General features: G+C 44.9%; 1 protein-coding gene across 1 annotated transcript in view; it reads right to left on the bottom strand.

Annotated features, from left to right (window-relative positions):
* GRIK4 (glutamate ionotropic receptor kainate type subunit 4) overlaps window positions 1-13,005 on the bottom strand; it is a 363,935-nt gene that overhangs the window by 159,023 nt on the left and 191,907 nt on the right. Inside the window, exon 5 of the mRNA XM_054997839.1 lies at window positions 6,724-6,902. Coding sequence (XP_054853814.1) covers window positions 6,724-6,902 — 179 coding nt within the window. The remainder of the gene's footprint in view (window positions 1-6,723; window positions 6,903-13,005) is intronic.

Raw genomic sequence — 13,005 nt, 5'->3', positions numbered from 1 at the left:
GTGCAATCCCACAATACGTTCGCAGTCCTCCAAATCACATGCCCCTTATGGCATGTTTTAAAATGTCCCAAGGAAGGAAAATAGTAGAGTCCAGTAGTACTTTTAAGACTAACCAATTTTACTGTAGTATAAGCTTTCAAGAACCACAGCTCTCTTCATCAGAGGCATCTGACGAAGACAGCTGTGTTTCTCAAAAGCTTATGCTTCAATAAAGTTGGTTCATCTTAAAGGTGCTACTGGACTCTCTACTATTTTGCAACTACAGACAAAACAGCTAACTCCTCTGGATCAATGACCAAGGAAGGAAATCACTGGATGTCCCAGTGCTTTTCAACACTGGAAATAGACCATCCTGGGTTCTGGGTCACAGCAGCCAATACTTGCTTCCAAGCTCTGTTGCCATCTGGAACTTCACAAGAAACTGCTCTATGCGATCTGCCACCTTTCCCCTTGGCCAAGTTTTCTCCCTCACCTTTGATTTCCTATCTGCAAGTGCTGTAAATTCCAATCCTGAGAAGCCGTGACTTCAAAAAAGGAGACAAAACGTCATTCCATATATACGTTTCCTACTCTTATCTCACCTGCCTCCCCAAGAAATTCCTGCTTAAATGTATCGCATTCCGTTGTATAGGGATGCCGCCCTTCAAAGGAAAGAGGAAAGTATTCAATCCTTGATATCTTTATGTTGGTCACAGCAGGAGAATACCCCAGAGAAAAGAAGGGAAGAGAGGAGCGGGTGTCAGAAGAGCTGCTGGTTGTGTGGCTGTGCAACATTGCCATGGCAACAGGCTGAAGGGATAGCCCTCAATACTAGGAGAATTCATTCAAATCCTTTATTAACTCAGCAAAAAGAGAAGCAGGCAGAAGAGAGAAATATCATGCCTTGACTTTGGTTTCCCCACATCACACAACAGGCTGCAGATTTTCAGTAAACACTAAAGGTCAAACACAAAACTTACCCAATAAAAAAATACACACGCTCATAACCACCAGTAGCTTTGGTACCATTAGGGCACATAATTAAAGCAGCTGACTGCTGATTCATGTTTAACAACCTGAAGCTCTGTCTGATATTTCTGAGAACTGAACCGACTCTGTTTGGAGACTTGTGTTTTGACCTTTGCCTGTGCACTGAAGACAAGCCAATCTGTCCTGGCGATGGCTAATAACGGGAGCAACTTTTATACGAATACAAAACCCGCCGCCGGCTCTCCATGCTGAGGAGGCCAGAGTTTCTATAAGCAGGTACATTTTTACATTCCCCCAAACTACCCACTTCATCTTCATGGCCCATGAGAAAAGCAAGCATTCATCACTGTCAGAGAAACGTTCACAGAGACATCGAAGGAGAACTCTGCCTCCAGTACAAGGGGCCCAAAATACCACTGATCTTTTTAATTCTTGTAGAGACAACTGCAGGTTCGGAGAGGCTACTTAAATCTTGGGACATGTAAAAATAAAAAGAGCAAAACCTCCGTTAGCAACCCTTCCCTGTGCCTCAAAGGAATAGTGAGGGGAAGCTAATTGCATTTTCTTTTTTTAAAAAAAAGCCCTGTGAGATCATAATTGCAGACTCTTTGCATTACGGCTCTTTCAGCACTGAGTAAGGGTAGCCCGGGTGAGCCTGATCTCATCAGATCTCAGAAGCTAAGTAGAGTCAGCCTTGGTTAGTAATTAGATGGGAGACCTCCAACGAAGACCAGGGCTGCAGAGGCTACGGGACCGTTTCTCCCCATATATTCCCCGGAGGACACTCTGATCAGGAGACAAACAACTGTTGGTGGTCCCTGGCCCCAAGGAGGCCTGCCTAGCCTCGACTGGAGCCAGGGCCTTTTCGGTCCTGGCTCCCACCTGGTGGAACACTCTGTTTGCTGAGATCAGGACCCATCAGGACCTACTATCCCTCCGCCGGGCCTGCAAGACAGAGTTGTTCCGCCAGGCATATGGCTGAGGCTGGGCCTCCGCCGGCCTGAAAAAAGGGGTGTATAAAATCTTAACCCTCCCTGTGAAGGCTGTCCACCATCCTGTTTTAAATGTGTATGAATACACTGTTGTTTTAATGTAGATGAATTTTTATTGTATTTTAATATGTTGTTATTCGCTCGCAGGGAGGGCAGAATAGAAATTTGAAATAAATAAATAAATGGCAAACCACCTCTGTTAGCCTCTTGCCATAAAAACCCCACCAGGGGTCTTCATAAGTCAACTATGACTTAAAGGCAGGATTTCACTTCATGGCTATATTAGCCCTGGCCTGGATAGCCCAGGTGAGCTTTATATTGTCAGAGCTCAGAAGCTAAGCAGGGTCGGCCTTGGTTAGTAATTGGATGGGAGACCTCCAACGAAGACCAGGGTTGCAGAGGCAGGCCATGGCAAACCACTTCTGATAGTCTCTTGCCATGAAAACCCCAACAGGGGTCACCATAAGTCAACTCTGACTTGAAGGCACTCTCCACCACCACCAAGATTATATTAACTTGCTGTTTAACTGCAATATGGAGGAAATGGGCAGATACTTAACTACATAAACATGTGCGACAGCTTGAATGAGTGTCGCACAATCTCTAGCTTTAGGGCTGGCCCAGTTCAGGCATGCATGTACACTCCTCAAAGGTTCATTCATACATGCACATATGCCACTAGATTCCTGTAGATGCACGGTTCATTCACCCATACATTTGATTTCTCATCCCTTGGTTGACCGACCACTGAATGTGTGAAGGAACTCAGCTGTGTCTGAGAAGCTACAGCGATTCTCTCAACGGCGAACCCCATTCCTAAATGCAAGCCATAATCTATTGGTGTTGTAGTGGCAGAACACATGCTTTGCCTGCAGAAGGCGTCAGGTCCAAAGCCTAGCATTTCTGCCTTACAGAACAAAAGAAACCCGTTTAGAGAAAGACTTTCTATGCCTGAAAGTGGCAACGAGAGCTCTTGCCAGTCACAGGGGAAAATGCAGAGCTACGGAGGGATCAATACTCTTTGACTTGATGTAAGAAAGTTGCATACAACTATTATTATAATTGAGGAAAGGCATACCATTACTATTACGCTATGGGAGGGGTGTACAAATTATTGTTATTGTAACCAAGGAGGGACCATGGCTCTGCAGCAGAGCACCCTGCTTTGTAAACACAAGTTTTAATTCCTGGAATCATTAGTTAGTGACTAGCTTGAGACTTGAGGAAGTTGCTGTCAGTGCTAGACTAGATAAGCTGATGGTCTGACCCAGCATAAGGCAGCCTCATATGTGAGTGTTCGGCACTAGCACCAGCCTTCAAGACCCTTCCGGTGCTCCCCACCCCAACAGTGCACCGCTGGGATACTCACTCAGTGGCAGAAGAGCCTGGAGGGACAAGGAAGGCTGCAGCAGCCAGGGGGCTGCTCCGAAGCAGGAGAGCTACTCGGGAGCAAGACAGGGAAGGCACGGGCAGTAGGCAGGAGAGAGGGGAAGGAGGAGCTGCTGCATGCAGAGAGGCAGGGGCCCTGCAGGGATTAGGAATTAAGCCCCAACAGGTGTGGCTGCCTAAGGCAGCTAGAGTAGCCACCCAATTGCTGGGCATGGGACTTGGGGGGGTGGAGGCTGGAATTGATGAAGGGATAAATGGGCAGTCATTTAACAAGCCAGGGAGGAGTGGATAGTGTCTGATCAAGAGCACTCAGGGGTCAGAGCTAGTGCAAAAGAGGAGGAACTCGGGTGCTGCTAACCCCCCCACTTTCTTTCTGAGGCTTGTGATGCCCCAACTAGCCAGCAGGGGTCACCACAGCTATGGCTGACCAGGCTGATAGGGGTCCAGACAGGGGGGATCCCCACAGTAAACAACTGTATAGCAACAATTCCTTCAGAGTGAAGGGACTGCTTGAAAAACGCCATAGCTACTGGGGCTCTTGGCACTTCTTTGGTTCTTGGGACATTTTTGGAAATCTTTGGTTCTCGCATGTAAAGATCACCTGATTCATTAGATTCTGAATCTGTGAACTGGCTCCATTATTTATTAATTTCATTTATACCCTGCTCTTCTTCCCAACAGAGGCCCAAAGCAGCTTACAATGGCTCTCCTCTCTCCATTCATCCTCACACATACTCTGCAAAGTAGGTTAGGATTAGAGATGGGCACGAACTGGGAAAATTCCGAACTGTGTGGTTCGTGGTTCGTCACATTTCACTAATCACAAACCACGAACTTTCTCGAACTTGCCCCGATTCATGAACCAGTTTGTTCGGTTCATGAAAATGTCACTTCTGGGTCAGCAAAAGGTCTGCAGAGAGCCCATCTGCCCCAGTGCCTATGAAACGGATTGATTGGTGCCAGGCTGTCTGCAGCGATGAACTGAAATACGAACCAAACAAACTGGACTAAAATTCATCATGGTTCATGAGAAATGAGCTCTCATGAACCGCCAGTTCATGAACCACAAACCGGCCTGGTTTGTGACAAACTTCGGTTCATATTTCAGTTTGTGCCCACCTCTAGTTAGGATGACTGTGTGTGGTTACCCAGCAAGCTTCCATGGCTGAGTGACGGTCTGAGCTTGGATTTCCCAGATATAAAACTCTAACTGTTACACTATGCTGGTGTTGTGTTTGACCTTGTATCAGAGTTCTACATGTGCTGTGTATAGTGGAGATAATGGCCCATTCATACATGGATGCCTCATTGGACAATGTAGCCATCCAGTAATAAGCGTGCACACATGAATGCTCCTTCTAGAAAGTCCTACCTTCACTGTCAATGGGCAGGTACAGCATGGTAAGAGACATTGAACGTGGCCCTTTAGGTGCTGGCTAAATTAACATCTTTTGAGTAAAGAAAAGACTTTGGATAAAAACCTAATCACATAGAAACCTCTTATTGACTTTTTGCTCGAAACCGAATGAGAATTAATGATATGTGCTTTTGAAGATGAAGAAGAAGGGACTATTAAGGGTTAAAATTAAAGTTAGTGTAGAATAAGTATCATCTTTTGATTGCTTCAAATGGAAAATTGGTATATATTCCTTCTATTTAGAGACTCCTTTTCTTATTCTCTCTTTTTTATTTTAGTTTTTCGTCAGCTCTTCTGTTTTTTAAATTTCTTTGCTTCATTTCCTTTTTTCTTTTATCCGTTTTTCTTCTTTTCTTCTTTTTTATTGTATGTTTTACAAATAAGTTGGAAATTTGAATATGAGATTATTTTTTTAAAAAGAGAGAAAGTGGTATTTTACTGTATCTTAATCCCACCAGGCCAAAACTTTTAAACAGCTGCTGTGGATGATGTTCCAGGAGCTGTTAGAACTGTTTGTTGGATTTTGAACGAGCATCGCTTTCAGGTTGGCCACTGGAGCTGGGGCCAAGGGAGCCATATGACGAATCACATGCCTTATACTGAACCAGATCATTGGGTCCATCAAGGTAAATACTGTCTGTCTACTCAGCCTGGCAATGGCTCTCCAAAGTCTCAGGCACAGGTCTTTCACATCACCAGTCTTTCAACTGAAGATGCCGGGGATCGAACCTGGGACCTTCTGTGTACAAAGTAGATGTTCTACCATTGAGCCATAGCCTCTCCCAGACATGGCTTATAGGACCTAATCTCTAAACTAGGAGTTCTGCAGTCAATTGTTAGCAGACAGGAGGCTCCAAGTGTTCCTACTGGGACTGGCCAATCCAGAGGGTCCTTTGCCAATCAGGGTAGCCAAGACAGCATGCTCCTATTTCTTTTATGCACAAAGTGCTCTGAAGACTCCCAATTATGTGGCTGGATACTATACTATGTCCTATCCATAGATTATGAGATTTGCAATTTGAGCAAAACAAGTTGTTTTGAAACACAACAGGATTTTGCATGCCGGCATATTACACCAAACTCTGGCGTCCTAGGAGAGACAAATCTCACCGCCGCACCGCAATCCCACACTTATTCAACTACATGCCTGTGCTCCCATTGTGGCAATGAGGCTACAAACCAAAACTGTTGTTCGTAAATTGTTAATATTGTTTCCATTTCTAATGGACTGACTGGGAACGCGGCCAAAAAGTTAAAGCCGAAAGGGGCCGAGTGTTCAGATTCTCATAAAAATGTTGGGAAAAAGAGGGCAAAAATCCAAACATTTAAAGAAATCAATTAAACACATGAGGGGAAAAAATGAGAACAAAAATGATCAGCCACATACATTAAAAAAGGTTTTACACAGAATACATTTCTGAACACTGCAAATACAATTTTTTGTTGGTTAAAATACATAAAGCTATACATGGGCTACGAGAAGTACGAATGGTTCAATTGTCATTAATGCTTCCATTTAATAACAATAATGACAGTTATTGTTAATAATAATAATAATATTCTATTTATATACTGCCCTTTCGGACACCTTAATGCCCAGTTTACCAAGTGTGCTATTATTATCCTCACAACAATCACCCTGTGATGTGGGTGGGTCTGAGAGAGCTCTGAGAGAGCCATGACTGATCCAAGGTCACCCAGCTGGCTTCAAGCAGAAGAGTGGGGGATCAAACCTGGCTCTCCAGATTAGAGTCCTGCCTCTCTTCACCACTACACCAAACTGGCCAAAAGCCATCGAAGCCAGTGACTATCACCACATTTTGTGGAAATGAATTCCATAAATTAATTCACAGAGGAATACTTTTTTAATTGGTCTACTGCCACTATGCTTCACTGGATGACAGGCCCGACGGCAAGCCTAGCAAAATGAACTGAAGCAAATCACCTGCCACTTACTTTCTGAAGAATGGTGTGGGACATGGAAGCATTGGCGTGCACAATGATGGTGGCTGTCTTGTCATCCCTGATCTCCTTCAGCAGTGGCGTCGGATCCCAGCTGTCATCCAACATCCGGACCGAGAGAGTTTCCTTGGAGATAAGGAACTGACGGAGCAACTTCTCCAAGTTTAGAAGGCCTGTGTGCAAGAGAAACACACACACTCACAAAAACTCCTTTGAACATGCTAGCCTTGTCTGAATTTCCCCTTCTTACATAACTAGGAGTGACGAAAACTTAGTAACCAAACAATATATTGCAGTATTAATGTCAGCACACAGAGCCCTTCTATGGTCAAAAGAGAGAAAGCATTTCATAACCTTGCTTACCCGTTTGGAATAAGGCCGCCATCTTTATTTTGTTTCTGATGTGACTACTGCTCATTGAATATCTGCATGATGAGCAGAGCTTCAGCAGGTAACCAAGTTGCCTGGCAGGGAAAAGCCAGCTCCTTGCATAAAAGTGCTGCACAGGGTTACAGAATTGTGCAAGGACTCAAAGACAACATTTCTCACCCAAACTACAATGGATGGCAACAATTTATGGCACTGTGCTAGGGTTGCCAGCTCCAAGTTGGGAAATTCCTGGAGATCTGGGGGGCGAAACCTGGAGATACCTGGAGAAAGTGGGGTTTGGGGAGGGAAAGGACATTGGCATGGCATAATTCTATAGAGTCCACCCCCCCAAAGTAGCCATTTTCTCCAGGTGAATTGATCTCTGTGGCCTGAAGACCAGTTGTAATTCCGGGAGATCTCCAGCCACAAGGAATACTTGGATCAGAGATGCAGGAAACTGGTTGTCCTCCTTGTTACTTGGCAGGGCAACACAGGCAATCCACTTACCTGCGCAGTGTGGCATGTTATCATTTAGTGGGTAAGTATCACATATCTATTAACACTCAGGCAAGAAAGAGAGAGAGCTTCATGGAACTTCCAGTGAGTCATCTCAAGAGAAAATTGTATTAATTTCCCAATGCATTTGGACCATAACTGGCGAGTGAAAAACCACAGGTGGGCCACAAATGGGCCATTTGAGGCTTTTTTCACCAGAGGCCATTTTGGTTGTTGTTTAGGATATTTTTACGAAAGATGGAGGAGAAAGAAGGAAAGCTGTACACATGATAAAAAAACTCAAAGCAAACTCAAACTTAGGTGCCAAGTTTCTTTTGGGGGATAAAGGCAGGTTTGAGATCTGAAAAGGTTGAAGATTTTTGTTCTAATGCAAAGTTCTGACTCCCTCAAACATACCACTGTCCAGCTGAAGCCAACTAGGAGAAGATTTGTCTATTAAAATTTCTGACTCAGACCTGTGTTGCTAGATTGGGTTTCTCCAATTATTCACTACATTTTGATCTCTGTTGCTAGTTCCTTCTCAGTTTTTGATTAGTCAAGTAACGAGCTACACTATACTCACAAAATGTCTGTTTTTATGATGGATGAATGTAGAGGAGGGAGGGCTTCCACAGGGCACTGGCTCCTATTGAGGAGTGAGTTAACAAAGGCGTCCTCAAGTACAGTTCTTGACTGTTCCTTCTAAAAGTAAAAGGCTTATATGTGAGAATGCACCCTTGGGATGGGTGCAAAACTTGTTCCGCAATCCTGGTGACACTAGTGTTAAAAATCAAGCTTGCTCCCATCTGCTTGGACCAATCTGAATTCCATTTTTTAAAAATCACACACCAGTGTGACAGAACACTAAGAACAGGGACACAGAATAAATACCGAAGTATGATGTAACTATGTGAACTGTATAAGGCAGGGGTCCCCAACCTTTTTGAGCAGATACCTTTGAAATTCTAACACAGGCTGGTGGGCACAGCCACAAAAAGGCTGTTGCAAAAGGTGGCTCCAACCACAAAATGTCAGGGAATGAAGCTATGCATAACTCTAACAGTAACTCTTCAACATTTCAGGCAGAAGCTCTGTTTAACAGGATGCTTTTTTATCTGCACAATCAGAAGCCCTGACGGGCAAAAGCCCTACCTCTCCCCACCCATGTTCTAAAAACACTTGGCAGGCAACAGGAAAAGGGTTGGTGGGTGCCACGGTGCCCATGGGCACCACGTTGGGGACCCCTGGTATAAGGCATTTATTTGCTGATATAAACTCTGCACAATAAACACATGCAATGCAAAGCCACTGCTAAAATGTCTATGTCCAAACACTCTCAAAATCTATGCAAGAAGGCTTTACTGTCCTGATAATTAAAAGAAGGCATCTGCAGGAGTATTCTCCTTGGATCGATTGTTTCTGAAAGCAATGTGTTTTTATGTTGATTAACTGTCGCTTTTAACTGATTAAAGTAACAATTACAATAACTTGCTACAGGTGACGGTTTGAGGATATTTAACGAAGGCAACAGTTTTTCTCCAATGAATAACTCAGCAAATTATCCGATATTTAGACAACTGTTTGCACAGAACTGCCTCTCTCTCTCTCCCTGCCGCTTCCTCCAACCCAGCCCCTTTCCCCCCGTAGCATAAAATATGAAGGAGAATTGGATGGCACCTGATTAAAAATCCACAATTTTTATACAGTGAAAAATGGACTTATGATTAACAACCAGTCGATTTAAAGCTTTCTGCCATCCATTAAAATTCTGGTGCCTCTGTGGCATGATTTTTTTTTTCCCGTTTGGAAGCTTTGCAGAATAAAATGGAAGAAGTACGCTTCAACTTTCCTCAACAGAAAGTTGTCACATGAGCTCTTAAAACTGGTTCCTTCCGGGCTTTAAAAAGGATTAGGCAAATCCATGGACAATCAACAGGCATTAAAAAGGTTAGTGGAAATGAACCTCCATGTTCAGAGGCAGTATACCCTGAATATCAAGGGCAGGGGTAGCCTTCACGCAGTGCTTGGAACTGTCCCAGAGTCACTGGGAGTGGCAGAATGGTCTTGATGGACATCAGCTTTGGTCCAGGTGGGGTCTTGTTTCCTCCAAGCAGAACTGGAAGCTCCTTCCCTTGAAACGCACAGAGCTTCTAGGTCCCAAGCCACTTCACTTGCCCTCTGCCTTGCTCCGCCCACTCTCATATGATTGGTCACTATTCTTCCATACATCATCATCATCATCAGTTTTGGTCCTCCTCCTTTCAACTCCGTCATTGACAATACTTTTGTTTTCTCCATCCCATTTTCATCTTGTTTATAAGCAGGGGCCATTGTATCTATACCCAACAGATGCACAAACAACATTTTTACTGGGAAAAATTTGGGGCATGAAAACAAAAACTAGTGCACAAAATAGGGATCCTGCAGGTTCGGGGTTTTTTGCCAAGGAGAAGTAAAATCCGAGTCTTCCAGATCCTAATCTGACACTGTTACACCACAACAAAGGCTGTGTTGGACTGTTCAGAGATACAATTCAACCCACAGTCCCAAGTTTCAAGGTAAGGGACCTCTCCCAAAGCCACATCGATTTTGTCCTATTTTAGCTGCGGTAGCTCCTTCCTCCTCAGAAATCTTGGTAAGTGTAGTCTAATGCTGAGCACTTTCTGTTAGCAATGAACAGCCCAGGCCCAAGAATTCTCCAGGGGGAAGGAATGCTCTCCGTTAGTGCAGATATGTCTTAAACATTATTTCTGATTCTACGACAACTGGAAGGGCTGAGGAAGCCACGATGCATTGGGCTGCTACCCCTCTTCAGAGGGACCCCACTGATTCACAAAAGGTAACAAAAACCGATTCTGTTAAAAAGGAACTAGACTCAAGATGAGGAAGCTGTGCAAAATAGAAGATATTTTTTTCCGCTTTGCCCTCTTCCCTGCTCCCCTCTCATTACCTCAATGGGAATTCATTTGGGGATTAATCTCTCTTGCAGCAATCACAAAGGAATGGAATTTCTTGACTAAGGGTGGGATTTAGCAGCATGGAGGAGGCCACCTTGACACTTAAGCATCACTTATGCTATCAAAACAGTGCTTAACTCCCTCCCTACCCCAATTGTGTAGGTTTAATGCCACCCACTGCTTCCATCTCTCTTCCCTCTAGCCTCAATTAAAAATATTTATTTTAAGGACAAAATCGTGCAACCAGCAATTTTGTTATCCACCCTCCCTTTGGAAAAACATTTTACTAACGTGTAAGAAATGATATTTCCCTCCCCCTGCCCAAGAAGCTTTTCCAGCTGACTTCTTATAAATATCTGGAACTGGCCATGCGTGGGACAAAAGTTCTTTATCCATTGAGAGAAAGGGTTAAGGACTAGCCCATTAGCCAACAAGAAAAGGGGTGCAATAAAGGTTAAAAAGAGCCCCGTGGCACAGAGTGGTTAAGCTGCTGTACTGCAGCCCAAGCTCTGCTCATGACCTGAGTTCGATCCTGGCGGAAGCCGGATTCAGGTAACCGGCTCAAGGTTGACTCAGCCTGCCATCCTTCCGAGGTCGGTAAAATGAGTACCCAGTAAAGTGTAGACGACTGGGGAAGGCAATGGCAAATCACCCCGTAAAAAGTCTGCCAAGAAAACGTCATGATGTGACATCCCCCCATGGGTCAGTAATGACTTGGTGCTTGCACAGGGGACTACCTTTACCTAAAGGTTAACAAAGGTTATGAGCCCAGTGGTTGTGCAGTGGTTAGAGTGCTGAACTAGGATCTTGGAGACCCAGGTTCAAATCTTTGCTCTGCCATGAAAGCTCACTGGGTGAACTTGGACCAGTTGCACAGCTTCACCAATCTCAGGTGGAGGTTGTGAGAATAAAATGGACACAAACAGAACAATGTTAGCTGCTTTGGGTTCCCACGAGGGAGAAATGCAGGGTATAAATGAAGATACATAAATAAAATAAAATGATCAAACAAGCATATGTGACATGTTGAATCATAGATCACATCAGACTTCCTGAGGGGTAGAGTTGCCAACTCCAGGTTGGGAAATCCAAGGAGATTTTGGGGAGTAGAGCCTGGAGATGGTAGAGCTTAAGGAGGGGATGGACCTCAGGGGGCTATAATACAGTCCAGTCCACTCTCCAAAAGCAGCCATTTTCTCCAGGGGAACTGATCTCTGTCGTCTGGAGATCAGTGGTAATTCCAGGAGATCTCCAGGCCCCACCTGCAAGTTGGCAACCCAAAACCAGATGAAGGTGGCAGTAGTGGCAGCATTGGAGGCTTGTGCTGTGAGCAACCAAGGAAATCACACTTCTACATATCAGCAAAGATGGCGTTTCAGAATAGGAGAAATGTGAAATGGTTTAGCCAGTAAGAGCGAGGCTGAAAAGTACGTCAGTTTCCAGCACCTATTTCTTTATTGTCTGCCGCCACGCTACCCCTTCTTTTTGGGGCCCACTCCCCGCTGTGCCCAGCCCTTTCTGAGCCTCAGTTCCTGGAAGCAGTTTGCCTCTGATTCCTGCACCCTCTCTTATTCCTGTATCCCATTACTGCCTTTTCCTTCTGCCGGCAGCTCCTTAGAGTTTGGCTCCCGGCGCTCAGCAGTTAGCCACTATCAGGGTACACTGTATTCTGCTGGTCAATGCTATAATAAATGGACAAAGAGGCAAAGATTTACACCTAGTGAGAGCCTCTGAAGAGGCAGCCATTCCCTCTGGCGATTTCTAGCTTTATGTCTAACTCTTCCCACCACCCCCGCAAATAAAATTAGATGCCGTTCCTTAATTTTACAGCCTTGCATTAACAAAGCCATTTGAAAAGAATCACCTAGTCAGCTCAGAAGCTAAATGGAAAAGCAATTCAGGGACGTGGGCCTTCAGAGCTTCCCCATTTCCTCCTGTGCAATGGCTTATTTCTGTTTCGATCAGGGCTTTTTTTCAGCAGGAACACGGTGGAACGGAGTTCCGGCACCTCTTGAAAATGGTCACATGGCCGGTGGCCCCACCCCCTGATCTCCAGACAGAGGGGAGTTGAGATTGCCCTCTGCGCAGTGGTGTGGAGGGCAATCTCAACTCCCCTCTGTCTGGAGATCAGGGGGCGGGGCCACCAGCCATGTGACCATTTTCGCCGAGGGCACTTTAAACTTTAAAAAACTCCCCCCTTGTTCCAGCTGACCCAAAGTGACATCATTGTGCGGTCCTGAGTTCCAGCACTGAGTTCCACCACCTCTTTTCCCAGAAAAAAAGCCCTGGTCTTGATTATCTGGGCATGCAACTTTGATAATGAAGAGATCATGGCATGAAGCATTGGTCTTTGGAGGCTAGGAGGCCAAGCAAAACTTCTCTGAGCATACACAGAAAACCAAGGCAGAGCATTTGAAGGAGTGTTCCACATGCACAAGGTCCCAAGTACATTCTG

The sequence above is a fragment of the Eublepharis macularius genome, chromosome 14 (assembly GCF_028583425.1).
Source record: "Eublepharis macularius isolate TG4126 chromosome 14, MPM_Emac_v1.0, whole genome shotgun sequence".
Taxonomy (NCBI): Eukaryota; Metazoa; Chordata; class Lepidosauria; order Squamata; family Eublepharidae; genus Eublepharis; species Eublepharis macularius.
Note: the sequence above shows the minus strand (reverse complement) of the source record. Positions and strands in the feature narration are given on the sequence as shown.